The sequence below is a fragment of the Corvus hawaiiensis genome, chromosome 17 (genome assembly GCF_020740725.1).
Source record: "Corvus hawaiiensis isolate bCorHaw1 chromosome 17, bCorHaw1.pri.cur, whole genome shotgun sequence".
NCBI lineage: Eukaryota > Metazoa > Chordata > Aves > Passeriformes > Corvidae > Corvus > Corvus hawaiiensis.
In genome coordinates this window covers 8,416,017-8,430,197 of record NC_063229.1, presented here as the reverse complement: position 1 = coordinate 8,430,197, position 14,181 = coordinate 8,416,017, and the positions used below count along the sequence as shown (strand labels likewise).

General features: G+C 67.6%; 1 protein-coding gene across 3 annotated transcripts in view; it reads left to right on the top strand.

Annotated features, from left to right (window-relative positions):
• Positions 1–851: 851 nt before the first annotated feature.
• The window catches only part of SLC12A5 (solute carrier family 12 member 5), a 31,693-nt gene continuing 18,363 nt past the window's right edge, over positions 852–14,181 (top strand). Inside the window, exon 1 of one of the 3 annotated variants that reach the window (XM_048322109.1) lies at positions 852–934. In XM_048322109.1, the coding sequence (XP_048178066.1) occupies positions 901–934 (34 nt within the window). In that variant the 5' untranslated portion in view covers positions 852–900. Of the gene's footprint in view, positions 935–7,174; positions 7,444–14,181 lie in introns of those variants that run through there. The other 2 variants (XM_048322108.1, XM_048322107.1) reach the window with 2 other exon arrangements.

Here is a 14,181-nt window from a genome sequence, read left to right as displayed (position 1 = left end):
CATAGCCTCGAGTGCTCTATCAGCTATTGGGGCCATGGTTTGGAGAACTTCCATATGCTGGGGACATCATCCTCCCCCCGTCCAGGGTTGCCAGCACCAGTTGGGAAGGGGGCACTGGATGAGGGGCTGTCACCAAGTCCCCCTTTGCTAAGGACTCTGGACCCTGCAGGGACACAGTCCAACGGGGGAGGATGTCCCTTGGTCCCAACGTTGTCCACCACCAGCCCTATGCCAGGCGCAGCACCACCCCTTCCCGATCCCCCGATCTCCCCAGCCCTGGCTTCACATAATCCTCCACCCACTGCCCTCCCCTGCCCTCCGACTTTGCACCGCGATGAGGAGCGGGCAGTTGTCACCGCGTGTGACCGGGACACAGCGTGTGACCGGACTCCCCACTGCAGCCGAGACCTCGCCGCGGGCTGGCCCCGCATTTTCTCCCGGCCCCGGCCTGTCCCTGCGTGGCCACAGAGCCCGGCGGCAGGGCCAGGGCCGGGATCGTGCCCGGGGATGCCCGGGTCTGCGGCAGGGTGGGGCGGCCGCAGCTCCGGGGCTGTAATTAGCTGTAATTAGCGGCCACGGCTCCGGACAGGGCGGGGGCAAAACGCGGCCCCAACCCCTCCCGTCCCGTTGAGGCACGGTCCCAGCCCCCCCAGTTCGGCGGCGGCTGCGGGACCGACCGGGCGCGGCGGAGCGGTCCCGTCCCGTCGAGTCGAGCCGGGCCGGGCCGAACGGAGCCGACCGGAGCGGGGCCGAGCCGATCCACTCGGACTGGAGCCAGCCCTGCGGCCGCGGGGGCGGCGCGGCGGGCGGTGCCGCGGGCACTAGGACCCCGGTCAGCGCCCGGCGGGGCCGCGCTCAGCGACCGCCGGGGCCGGAGCCACTTGTGGCGACGACGGGGCCATGAGCGGGCGGTTCACCGTCACCGGCGGCGGGGGTGAGCGCCGGGGGCAAGGGGGGCCCGGGGGGGCTCCGGAGGCGGGATACGGGCCGCGACGAAGATCCGCGGGGCAGGACAGGGTCCGCAGGGAGGGCCCGCAGGGAGGGTCCGTGGGGAGGGTCCGCGGGGAGGGCCGGGCCGTCGGAGCACCGCGGGGGGTGCGGAGCCACGGTCGGTCTGGCCCCTCGGAGGCGATGCAGACCCCCGGAGTAGGGATGGCACGGAGCTGCGGGATCCGGGAGATGAGAGGTGCAGATCAGGGAGTGGGGCTCAGCTGCCCGGGCAGGACCCCTTGTCCCAGACTCTTCCCTGGGGCCACCTCCGCTCCTCAGGGAGCTCCAGTGTTCCGTCCCCATCCCGGGGGCTGTTGGAGCGAGGCCCTGCTGCTGCCGTACCGGCAGCGGGATGGAGCGGGGTTACGGCTGTGGGTGCGAGGTCCCATACTGCTACCCAGGGAGCCGTGGTGGAGGGTGGCTGCTGCCGGGCCGGGGCAAGGGTGTGGGGAGGGCAGGCTGTGGCCAGCCTGCGGAGGCAGCAGTGCCCACTGGGCTGCCATGGGCACAGGCGCTGGAGCCGGCAGCCATCGCCTCGTGGTGCCCAGGGGACGTGGCGGTGGAGCTTTGCTGTCACCAGAGCCGTATCGATCCCAGAAAACCGGCCGACGGCGGCACCGTGCTGCTGGAGCTGTGACCTTGCACCCTCGGCGAAGGGCGCGGGTAGGAGGCGCGAGCAGCCGGACGGACACCACGACACCCAGGCTGGGCTGTGCCTCCCTCAGTGGGCTCTGGCCTTTGGGGCCCTGTCGAGGATCACGCTGTCGTGGGTGATGTAGGGCTGGATCTGGTGGCGAGGGGATGCAGGGCCACTTGTCACTCTGTGGCAGCTGGGCCAACTGGGCCTGGCCTGTGGGCTGTGTTGGGGCAGAGTGGACAGTGATGAGCCAGGGCTGTGGCTGAATTCTGGGGCCCTCCAGGAACAGCTTCTCAGTTTGGCAGCCAGTCTTCTGGTGGGGGTCTGCGGGGAGCTGGGGTGGGCATGCCGAGAGGCCATGGTGGTAGCAAGGGACACATCCTTCCATCTGAGCTGTGACCTTGTGCCCTCCCAGAGGACAGCCAGTGGCTGGTCCTGCTGGAGGTGCCCTGTCTCATGGGGTGGTCACGGCCATGGCAGGGTCTGTACTTAGGGATTGGCAGCGTTCAGGGATTCCTCACAACCCACATTGCTCCACAGCACGGGGACTGTGGATGCTGCCTCGCGGGGAGATGGATGGGAGGGGGCTGGCAGCTGCAGGACTGTCAGGGGCTGCACATGGCAGGCGGGAGCTCTGGACAGCGGTGGTTCCGGGAAGGACTCGGCCCTGGGCGAGCGCTCGGTGCTGCTGGCCGCATGTCAGTGTCGCGCGTGGGGCACAGAGTGACGGAGATCCTGGGGACCTGGGAACGAGAGCCGCAGCCGGCCGTGCTGCCAGTGCCGGCGCGGTGTCGGAACCCCGGGCCAGCTGGAAGGCCCCTGCTCGTCTGTGAGCTGGTGCCGTGCTCAGGCCACCTTGTGGCTCCCGGGGCCGCCCTTTAGGAAGGCCCTGCCCGGGAGCGGCCCCAGGCGGGTGGTGCTGAGGAGGGATCTCAGCCCCTGGGCGGGGGCGGCGGAGGCAAGGGACCGCCCGGTGCCGGGCAGGGCAGGGTACGGTTAGCACGCCGCCTCGGGGGCCTCGGGGCCGGGCGGAGGTCACTGCTGGAGTACGGCCGGATCCGGGGCTTGGCCGGGAAATGGAGCCCGTGCGGGCGGCGGCGGGGGCGGACAGGGCTGCGCGGGGTCTTGGCGAGGTCTGTGCGGGGTCCGTGCGGGCGGCGGCGGGGGCGGACAGGGCTGCGCGGGGCCCGGGCGCCGCCAGGGGGCGATAACGGGCCGGGCCGGCTCCGGTGGGGGTGTGCCCCGCCCGGCCCCGCCCGGCCCCGCCCCCGGGACTCGCCGGTGCCGCTGTCCCGCGGGGACCGGGTCCCGCCGCGAGCGCAACGCGGGCCGGACCCCGCGGGACCGGGGATCGATGTGCTCCATCTGGGACCCACCGTGGGGCCGGGTCCCCCCCGGGGAGGTGCACGTGGGACTGCTCCCCCCGTGCCCGGTGTGCTGCCCGTGGGGCAGCCGCCGCTGCCCGAGAGGGCACCGGGTCATCCCCGCGGCGGAACCCTTTCTGTGTCCCGAGCGGTCGGGCTCGGCAGCAGTAGCCATGGCAACCAACCAGTTAAGGAGCCTCGCTCGTTGCCGTGGAAACCGGTCCCGGTGTCACCCTTGCCACGACTCCCGGTGCTGAGGGGGTTCAGCTGCTCTCTCGGCCCCCCTGGGGGCTGTGGGGTCATGGGTCTGTGGCCATAAGCCATGGACATGGCTCTGTGGGGCAGTTGTGTGAGGCTGACCCCGGGTGTGAGGTGAGACCCTGAAGGGGGTAGGGTAGAGTAGGGACCCCACCAGCCCCGGCTGCACCCCCATGCAGGGGCCCTGCCCAGAGGGGCCACGATACAAGGGTGGGAGCAGGGCCCCCACTTGAAGCACCGTGCACAGAGGGGTACATGTGAGGGACAGGGGCTGCTAAGGAGGCTCCCCCAGACCCCCATCTCCCCCAGCCCCCTCACAGGCACCCAGGTTTGTGGTAGACTGGGTGCCCTTGGGGTATTATTACGAGTGCCAAGGGTCTGCACCATGTAGAGGCCGATGATATGGGGGTTGGGATGCTACCACGGGGCTGGAGCAGCCGAAACCCCATCTGCTGCCTGCAGCAGCTTCCCAAGGAGTCTCCATGCCACTGAACCCACCACAGGTGCTTTGGTGGGGTGCCAGAGTGGACATCCTTGCACAGGCTGTGGGGTTGAGTGAGGAGTGCCATGTGGGGCACAGGACACTCCACTGCCTCCTCAGCTGATCCTGAACCCAAACCCTCCTGGCAGCAGCTGGCAAGTGGCCATGCAGCTGCTCCATGGCCGTCACTGGGCCCTCTGGCCCTGGCTCAGAAGCGGCTGCCTGGTGTCCCCGGGGTACTGAGACTGGCACAGGGCTGCTTGGGGGGTGTCGCCTGGAGCGGGGCCTGGTGGAAGGAGGCTGCTTCTGCCGCTGATCCCTGTGCCAGGCTGCCCAGCCGCCCACTGCTGTGGCCCTGCTGCTGGCAAGACATCTGGGCAAGGGCAGCTGGGGACGCCGCGCCAGCTGCATGCTGTGCTGGGTTTGTGTGACGCAGGAGCTCACAGCCTTGCCCCATGGCCTCTGCCAGCCCTGCCCCACTGCTGCCCTTCTGCTCTCGGCCTCAGGCAGCTTCAGTGGCTCCTGTGCTCCCCTCCCAGCCCTATGGGACACTGTACCTCCCTCCATGTCCTGTCCCACTGCTGGAGCTGGTGTCAAGTGCCAGCTGGTGCCCATATCAGCTCTGGGCTCTGCTTTTGTCCCATGCTGGAGGCAGGGCCCTGACCTGTCTGGATGGGGAAGAACAAGACCACTCCATCCTGCCAAGGTGCTACAGGATGTGTTGCCCCTGGGTTCATGGGGCTGTCAGGGCAGATTGGTGAGGGTACACTGTGATGGACCCCCCACACACACACAACATTTATCTGGCATCACTGCCCTTCTGCCCTGCTGCACCTCCATCCTCTTGGGGTCTCTCCCACCCCAGCTCTTCTCCCTGGGAGCTGCTTGTCCTCATGCCCTCAAGCCCTGAGCGCAGGGTGTCCCATCCTGGCAGGATGCAGATGGACAGGCTGCTGACAGTGCCCAGGGATCACAGCAGGGAGTGCAGTGTGCTGACCGGCATCTCCACAGCACAGCCGCCCTCACTGCCTGAGCGGCACGATGCCAGGCTGCCCGCTCCCTGCCCTCAGGAGGTTTCCCAGTGACTCCAGCACGTGTCTCACTCCTGGGAGGTTTGACCGCTGCTGGTAATAGGACAGGCAAGAGCTGTGTGGCCAGCAGCCAGGATTCTGGCCCTGGGAATGTCTGTGAGAATGGCTCCCCACACCCAGGCTCTATGCAGAGGGGTCTGGGGCATTCTCGGGAGCCTCTGCAGGGGTACAGGACACTTTGCAGGGATGCTTCTTGGCTTGGCTGCTCTCCGTCGTCATTCCTGGGCAGCCTCTTGCAGTTAAGTGGGGCACTGATGCTCTGCCTGGCCTAGTGCCAGGACCCTGCCTGCTACTCGGACTCAGGGGCCACTTGCAGTTGATTCCCCACTCCACAGCCAGGGAAAAGCATCTCTCTTCCTCTTTCCCCATGCCCTTGTGCTGCCTGCAGCAGGACTGCAAGCAATGCAAGGGCATGGATGATGCCCATACCATGTCAGACCTCTCTCCTTTCGACACACTACACCAGATACCTCACTCCTGGGCATTTGGGCCAGGGTTAAGGTCAGTGTTCTGCTGGGAGATCAAGTCCCCTCAGTCTTCTCTGCCTCAGAGACACCCTCAGTTTGTCCCCCTATGCTGGTGGGACCCTGCGCACAGGCTAAGCCAATGCAGTCTTGATAGCGTAGCCCCCTGTGCTGCCGTCAAATCCCAACCCCTGAAATGGAGCCATAATCCAGGGATTAGGGGATTAGTGGTCTTTCACGTGCTCCCTCCCCCGCATCTGTTTTAGTAGGAAAATCCCTCTTGTGCCGAGCCCATGCTCTGTGGCCTCCTGCAAAAAAACACCCTCTGGTGCTTGGCACTCACCATGGCTGGCTGGACCCCAGCCCACTGCCCTTCTGCCCAGCCACAGCCTCCTTAGGGGGGTCGGGGAGGTCCTCTGCTAACCCCCCAGCCCCACACGGGATGGTGGGGTTTTGTCCAGCACATCCTGTATGCAGCCCCTTCCTTCCAGTTACAACCCTTGGGAGTGGGCCAGCCCCTTGCCCCAGCACTGGCTCCTGCTCAGGGCTGAGGGATGCAGGTGTGAGGGGTTGGTGCTGCTGCAGCTGGACAGGGGCAGCCCCATGTGGTGACTGCCACACAGCGTCCTGGGTGGGGAGCTGCCCACCCTGAACTGCCCACCCTGAACTGCCCATCCTCCCTGCAGCCATCCTGTGCCACTTGCCACGGAGCTGGGGCTGTGCTGCTGCAGCTCCCCAGGGATGCCAGGTCCCGGGGTCCTGGCTGCAGCCATAGGGCAGGGATCAGTTCTGCCTGCTGGGCTGGGGTGAGGGGTCTGAGCCTCTCTCCTGGCAGCGGGGTCAGGCCGGGGAGCATCCGCGCTGCAGAGCAGCTGGCTCCGCACCAGGAGAAAGTAAACAATTAATTACAGCCGTCAAGAAGTAACGGAGGCCAGCGGGCTGTCATGATCTCAGCCTGTGCCGGAGGAGATGCCGGGAGCTGCAGCCAGCTCTGGCTGGGGGATCCTCCCGGATTAAGTGCATGAGAGAACAGGGGGCTGCAAGCAGCCCTGCAGGGTCCTTCAACAACCCCAGTTGGAGAATGGCATGTGCCCCTGGCCCTGTGGGTGATAGCTGCAAGAGCTGGGGCCTCCATAGGCGGCACAGGGCCTGGGGGTTTTGGCCCCATTGCAACCCTTCTCCAGGTCTGAGAAGGTTGTTACGGGTGTGATCCTGGTCCCCTGGGCACCAGGGGAGGTTACATCAAGCCTACTCCCCTCTGCAGGCAGCATTCTCTGTGCTGCAGGTCAGCTAGGCAGAGCAGGGTCAATCACCTCTGCCGTCCCCCCAGCCCCACTGTGGGGTGGTCTGGACGTCCACCCCTCCACGGGTGCCCTGGATAGTCCTGGTGCTGGGGCAGGGGTCTCCACCCACGGCCGGGACCCCGACACCCGCAGAGGGGTCCCCTGCATGACGTGGTGCTGCGCACCCGGGAGCCGCCCCCACCCGGGAGCCGCCCGTCGCGGGGCAGGGGCCACCTGGACAGGGGCTGCCTTGATCCCGGGCCTCAGCCACCTCTGGGGATGCGTCGGTCCCGCAGGCACAGGTTCTGCCCCACTGTACACCCCGAGTGTGTTCCCGGTCCCGAGGCTGCGCCGGGGTCCGGTGCGGGAGCCGGTGTGAGGTGCGGGGGCTGGCGACGGATGCGCGGCCGGTGCGGAGTGCGGGGGCTGGAGGCGGGGTTCGGGGCCGGGGCGGGTGCGGGGTCGGTGCGGTTGCGGGGCCGTCCCGTCCCGTCCCGCCCGCGCCAGCCGGGCCCGCAGCGCTGCCCTAGTTCCCCCCCACGCCTGGCGCAGCCGGGAGGCGGCCCCGCTCTGCTCGCTCGTCTTTGTGCCCCCCCGCGCCGCCGCGTCCCCCCTCCCTGCCGCGGCGGGGGCAATGCCTCCCGCATACGTGATGAAGCGGGCGGCCGGGCTGGGCTCCGCCGGCAGCAGCCGTGAGCCGTGAGCCCGGGCGCCTCCGCACTGCAGCCCCCTCCCACCGGCGCGGGGGGCGGCGCGGGGACGCGGCTGCTGCGGAGCGAGAGCTCCAGCTCCGGCGGCAGCGAGCGGCCGCGGCACCGGCGCCATGCTGAACAACCTGACCGACTGCGAGGACGGCGACGGCGGCGCCAGCCAAGGTGAGGCACCGGCATCGGCACCGACGAGCGGGACAGCGGGACAGCCCGGGGCGGCCGCCCCCGCCGGGCCGGGGATCGGCGGCGGCGCGGGGCAGAAGCGGCGCGGAGCCGGGGGCCACGAGGGATGGGGGTGTCCTGCCGCGGGGCAGGCGGGCGGCACCGGCACCGGCACCGGCCGCGACGGCGGCTCTCGGCCCGCGGCCCCGCGGGGCTGCGGCGGGCGGTGCGGGGATGCTCCCGCTCCCGGCGCCTCCGCTCAGCCCCGGCAGCACTCCCGCCGCTGCGGCAGCCTCGGGAAGCGGCGGTGCGGTCGAGCCGTGCGGGGCTCACCGAGGAGCCTCCTCCCGGGCGGGGGCTGCTTGCTGTGCTCCGAGCGACCCTGTGGGGCCGGCCCCGCCGCTTCCCGGACAGCCCCCGCCAGTCGCCGCACCGGTCCCTCTCCCGCCCGCCCAGGACCCCCCGCAAGGGTCCCCGCGCCCAGCTGCCGGCCCCCCACCCCTGCCTCCCGCATCTCCGCTGCAGCCCCCCCAGCCCTCCCTGCTGCCGCCCCCCATCTCCGGCTGCCGCCCCCCCATCTCTCCATATCGCCTCTCTCACCCCCGCTGCCCTCCCCCCCATTCCCCTCCTCTGCCGCCCCCCCATCTCCGGCAGCCGCCCCCCCATCCCGGGCAGCCGCCCCCTGCTCCCTTCTCCCCTCCCGCCCCCCCGTCCCTGACCCCCGCCCCCCGGGGCCGCCGCCGCTGTCCACCGTGCTGAAGTGGCCGCCCGGGCCCTGCTCCGGGGCCGCAGGAGCCGTTCGTCCCGGGGCCGAGCCCAGCCGACCCGAAGCGAGCCCAGCTGAGCCAAAGCGAACCCTGTCGTGCCGAGTCGAGCCGGTCCGGTCCGGCCCAGTCCGTGCCGCGCCGCGCCGTGCCTCGTCCCGCTGCAGCCCTGGCGCAGCCCCGGCGCAGGGCCGCTGTCCGCCGCGGGCGAGGGGCCGCTCGGCCCCGCAGCAGCCCTGTCACTGCTGGCGCTTCGGCCTCAGCCCCTCCCGGCACCCGGCACTGCCAAGCTGTGTGAGGGTCCCCGTTCCCCCCGGGGCCACGTCCAGCACCAGGCAACCAGGTAGCACAGGCCCCGTTCTTGTGGGTGTTCCTGTCGGGTATAGGGATGGGCTGCAGCCAGGGCGATACAATGTGTGCCCAGAAGGACTTGCTCTGCCCCTCTGACCCTCCCAGACCCCGCGAAGTCCCTTCTCCAGGCCCCCTTGTGGGGTCTTCCAAAGCCCCAGCCGGGAGCACATGGCTGGCTATGGCAGCGATTGTCCCGACTGCCCACAGTGGGGCTCTGGGTACAGCCAGAGACAGGCTCTGTGTATTCCTCTGCTCTTCCGACCCCAGGCTGTTTATTTTCTTGTTTATTTGCGGCTCTGCTCAAGGTCAGGGCTGGCAGGAGACTTTTGGGGGCACCTTGCTGGGCTGGGGTTGTCGCACTGGCCCCCGGCCGTGCCCTTCCCTCGGCACTTGCCCTCCTCTTGCCCTCTGCAGCACCAGGATCTCTCCCACTCACCGATTTCCATCGCAGCAGTGCCGGCGGCGTGGCAGCAGGCGGTTCTGCCATGCTGGGGTCTGGCAGGAGGGCTGGACACAGTGCCACTACAGATGGACCAGGCAGACTGTCCCTGGAGCTGAGCCTGGCGAGATGGTGCCCTGTGGGACAGCGGGTGAAGGGCTGGAGGAACCAGGGGCCTGGGTGGCTTGGGGGAGCAGGGATTGTCTGTAGGAGGGGGCTCATTAGAACTCCCCACACCCGTGACAAGGGTGGTTGCGGTGAGGGGGATGGGTTGTCCCCCCATGCCGAGGGTCAGCTGAACTCCCATCACGAGGTCTGTCTTCAGGGACCACGGAAAATCCAGTGGGTGGCAAAGCTGTTGCATGCCAGTGGGCCCCCTCCGCATGTCCTGGCTGCTCCAGTGCTGGCTGTCCAGCAACTTGCCGAGCCCAGCACAACCACTGAAGCCCTGGGTGCCACTTAGGCCTTATTTGTCAGAAAGGTCAGCAGTGTCTCCACTCAAGTCGTGCTCTGGACAGTATGCACGAGCCTCATGACAACGGCTGGAAGGGCTCCAGCCCCAGCAACCCAGCGGGGGCTGGACCAGCACAGACCCTCTGGGGAGATGCTGGGAGCGGGGTGCAGGCAGGGCTGCTGCCTGCAGTGTCCGGGCTGGCAGCTTGCACTGCTCTGGTTGGGGTGTTGGGATGTCAGCCGCAGCCCCACTGCAGGGTGCCATGCCGACACCCAGCCCGGGGGCACCCGGATGCCTGGGGAGAGCAGATACAGGGCCAGGAGCTTTGCTGGAACTTGTGTCCACGGCCATTTCCAAGACAGGGCTTGGACTGTCGGAGAATCTGGGAAGCTGTTTAAATGCAGCCAGCCAAAACGCCTGTGCTGGAAATCCTGCGCTGCAGGGCCGGCTGATCAAAGGGAGGATAATCCCGGGTTTAGGAAGGAAGAGGATAGGTCTGAAGTAGCAGTTGGTCCAATTTGGGTCAGGCAGTGAAGGAATCCAGCCCAAAAGGCCACTGAGTGTGCTTGCTGGCTGGAGGGGGAAAGCGCAGCCCTGGGATGGGGGGAGCATCCCACTCCACCATCCCACCCCTGACCCCCACTCCCGACCCCCACCCCCTGCTCCCCTGCCACACTGCAGCTGGAGCCGGCTCTGCATGACACTGCCAGCACGAGCCAGCACTGCTCTGATGATCAGTGGTCTCTGCCTCAGTGAGGCTGCAAGGGCTGTGTGGCCCCTCCAAAGGTCGCCCTCCCCAGGGCAGCTGTCAGACACCCTTGCGCAGGGTAGAAGGAAGCCGGGTGAGCGCAGAGATGTCACTGCCATAAGAATACCTTGGCCATCCCCATCTGCCTTAGGCGCCCCAGGCCAACAGCCCAGGGCCAGGCAGTGGGTGTACAGCCAAGTCCCCTTGATAGCCGGAGGTGACAGAACAGCAGCGTGGCCTCCTTGGCCAGCAGCTCCTGCAAAACGGCAGCAGCTGGGGACATCAGCCAGGGCCACGTGCTCGCCCATGTGCTCGCTGGGTTGCTGGGGTCACCCTGGGGTGCCCCTTGCCGCAGGCAGAGCCCCGAGAGTCCAGGTGTCCTGTGGCAAAAGTCAAGGTGTCCTGTGTACCTCCAGGGGAGCCCCAGGGCACCCCTAGTGCCATGAGCAGCCATCGAATCGCTGCTGCTCCAGGGCTGCGGGGACCGGAGTCGGGGGTGGCACAGGGGATTCCGGAGCTGCCAGCAGCCCTGTGCAGGAGCACAGACGGAGGCACGGAGAGCTGTGAGGTTGGGGCTACCCCCGCCACGGCCCCCCTCAACCACTGCACCTCCTGGCCAGTGCCGCAGCCCTAGTGCCCGATGTTCCTGGCTGGGGCTCGCTGTGCTCTGGATGCTGCGGAGGGGACGGGCCGGCCGTGGTCGGGCAGGACCTGCTAGCGACCCCGGCAGCAGTTCTGGTTAATTAGCCCGTGGGGGGTGGCTGCTGGGGCTCCCCCAGCCAGTGCTCAGTGCCCTGTGCCGTGTAAAGCGATTAGGGAGGATTTGGGATAAGGGACATGACGCTTCCCAACCCAATTTAGGGCTAAGTAAAAGGCCATTAGAAGATCAAATTGTGGATGGCGCTTCTGTCCGAGCGCTGCCCTGGGGGGGCTCCGAGGGTGCAGTGACAGTCCTTTGGCGCTGCCGAGTTGGCTCTGGGCTGCCCCGGGCAGGCAGGTTGGTGGAAGCCCTGCTGAGAGTGGGGCTGCGCGATGCCCGCGGCGGGGCTGCGGGTTCCTGCCAGCGATCCCGCCGCCAGCCCTTCCAGCCGCCGCAGCAAATTAAAAGGCCGATTCATGTTGAGCGATCCCTGGGGAGGGGGGCGGCCGAGCGCCGGGATCGAAGCCTGGCACGGCTCGGCTCTGCTCCGCTCACAACTGTCTCTCCCGGCTGGGCCGCTGGCCTTGGTGCTGCTAGCCCCGTCCAGCGCTCCGGCCCCGCTCTGCTCTGTCCTGGCTGCGCTGGGGGAGCGGGTCAGGGGCATGTGGCAGGGCAGGGGGAGGCCCATGGGCGTTGGTGGGACTGGCAATGTCCCACGTGTCCCCAGGGCCAGGAGGCAGCACCCCCTTTGTGCCGCCGGGCAGGACTGGCCGTGGCGGTGGCAGGTGAGGGACGGGTGCATTGCTCCTGCCCGCCCTGCTTGCCCTCCCTGCCCCTGCCTGCCCTGCCTGCCCCTTCCTTCAGACCACGGGTCTGAGGCTGCTACCGAGGAGAGGCTGCACCAGCCCCGCTGCGGCAAAATGGTCTCCGTCAGGAGCAGGAGCAGAAGCGGGAGCGCTTTGTCACCTGGGACCCTGCGCCCTCGTGATTAACTCCTTCCAGTCTGTGGGGCTGGAGCGACGTGGGAGGCTGAGGGTCTCCCCGAGCCGTGCTGCATCCTCATGTTCACCAGCCCGGGGCCTCTCCCAGTGCTCTTCCTCGCAGCAGCATCACCAGGCGAGGGGCTCCTGCGCCACGGGCCAGCCCCAGCAGCCTGGGTGATGTCAGAACGGGCCGCGGCCCCGGCGTGAGGAGCGCTGGCCAGAGGTGGGGGTGGAGGGACTGCGAGCTGTGGGTGCTGTTGTGGTGCCATGGGTTGGAGCGTGGGCACCCCAGGGTGCTGCTGGCGCCTGTCATATGGAGCCGAGCAGGGCCAGTCCCGTGGGGTTGTGGTGGGCTGGGGCCGGGGGTCCGGCCGCGCCATCCATCAGGCTCCGTGGGGCGCGAGTGCCATGTGGGGCCAGCGTCCGGCTGCCTCCGCCGTTACATAAGAGCGGGAGCTGAGGCGGCCGTGGCTCGCCGTTGCCATGGAAACCTGCACGGTGATGTCGTCGGCTGGGTACCAGGCGGTGAGACGAGGCCCCCGCGGGCTCCGTTCTCCCGGAGGGGTCCCAGAGCCTTGCCACGTTTTGAGCACGTCTCCCTGCCAAACTGCCCGTGTCCCCCGATGCCACCCAGCCCTAAGGGGGTGGTGGGCTCCAGCCACCCCTGCTCCTGCTCCCTTGTGTCGCCACACTGGGGATGGCCACAGCATCAGCCTGGAGGGTGTCCTGTCAGTGTGGTGGACATTTCACATCAATGTGGTCCCCAGAGCTGGTGCAGGTGGGCAGGAGCTGTGGCAAATGGGTGGGTGCCAGCCCACACCACTGCTGTTACCTAATGAGAGCAGGATTCTTTGGGGCTTTAGATCAAACACAGAGCAAGGAACACATGAGGTCCGTGTTGAGACCTGTTGTGGGAGATACAGGGCAGGGCACATGCCGGTGGTGTAACCTGGGGTCCAAGGGGACTTTGGAGTGAAGCTCCTGGGATGTGTGGGCTAGGGTGTCCCAGTGCCACTGCCATGGCCATTCCTGCACAGGGGGAACCTGTGAACTGTGCCTTGGTGTTTGGCTGTGCCCTTAGGGACAGTGCTGCCCTGCTGCCCCGCTGCCCCATGCTGGAGGAGCCATGGGATGGTGGGAGTTGGGGGCAGCCTGCAGGTCAGTGTCACCTGTAGCACTTGAGACTTCACCTCCTGGTCAGCCAGGAGTACCATGTCTGCCAGGGAATTGCAGATGGTGAATCACCACTGCACGCGGGCTTCCAGGATCCCAAATATGAGTCAACTGCCAGGAGAATAGTGGCCTTCAAAGGACCAGGATGCTCCAAATGGTCGCAGGGTCTGTCTTGGGGGTGCCACCATGAGTGGGTGACTACACTGCTAGGGCACCATCCCTCTGCCCCGGGGCACTCATCGGCTCCATGCTGAAGGATGGTGGAGGGGGCAGTTCTCTCCCTGCCCCCAAAGTGTGGAGCTGGTCTGTGACCCTGCCCATGTGGGCAGCCTGCCCAGCGGTGCGGTGGCTAATGGCAGTGTGACTGCTCTGGCTGCAGGGCCGTGGTGGTGGGATGGGTGTGTGGCAGGGAGCCTCTCTCCGCCCACTGAGGGCTGGGGACTAGCCCAGGTTTCCCTGTGCCATGGGTGCCATTGCCCCCTCAGCTGCTCTGCCCAGCACTGTGTCCTTTGGCTCCTGGCCCCCATGCTCTGGTCCCCCTCTGCTCTGGGCCCTCTCTTGGAGCTGTGCTGCTCCGGCAGCACCATCCTCACTGCTGCTCCATTTCCAGCTTGATTTATTTCTGCTGCTCTGCAGCTCAGCTGTTTTCATCGCTATTAAGCATCTCCAGGTTTCTTCTGCACTAGGTCATTAATGCAGTGAGTGGCTGTGGCCCCTGTCCTGGTAGTTCTGTGGGCCCTGCACTGCTGTGGGTGGCTCCACTGCCCCAGGCATCACCTGCCCTCAGTGGTGTCACCTCCGGATGCCTTCCCACCCTGTGGCCCCCACTCCTGTGGTTTGTGTCTGGGAGCAGAACCAGACACCTGGCCACTTGCCCCACTCCCCGGCATTGTGCCGGGACCATCCCCTCTGCGCTGGTGCTGAGCAGCCATCCAGATCCTGCCCCTGCAGATGCAGCGCTGAGGGCAGTCCCAGTGCGCTCACCCGTGGGCACCCCGTGCCGTGAGTTATTGCTGCCAGCCATCCCGCTGGAGGGTTCCCCTGGATCCACTCCGCTCGCCTCACTGTGTGGATGTGCTCTGGTGGGTCCATACGTCAGCACAGCTGGGCAGGACAGCGTGTGGCTCCTGGGGACGGCAGCCCCTGCAGGTGTGAGGTGTGGGAGGTGATGCTGGTGGCTGGGATGCCG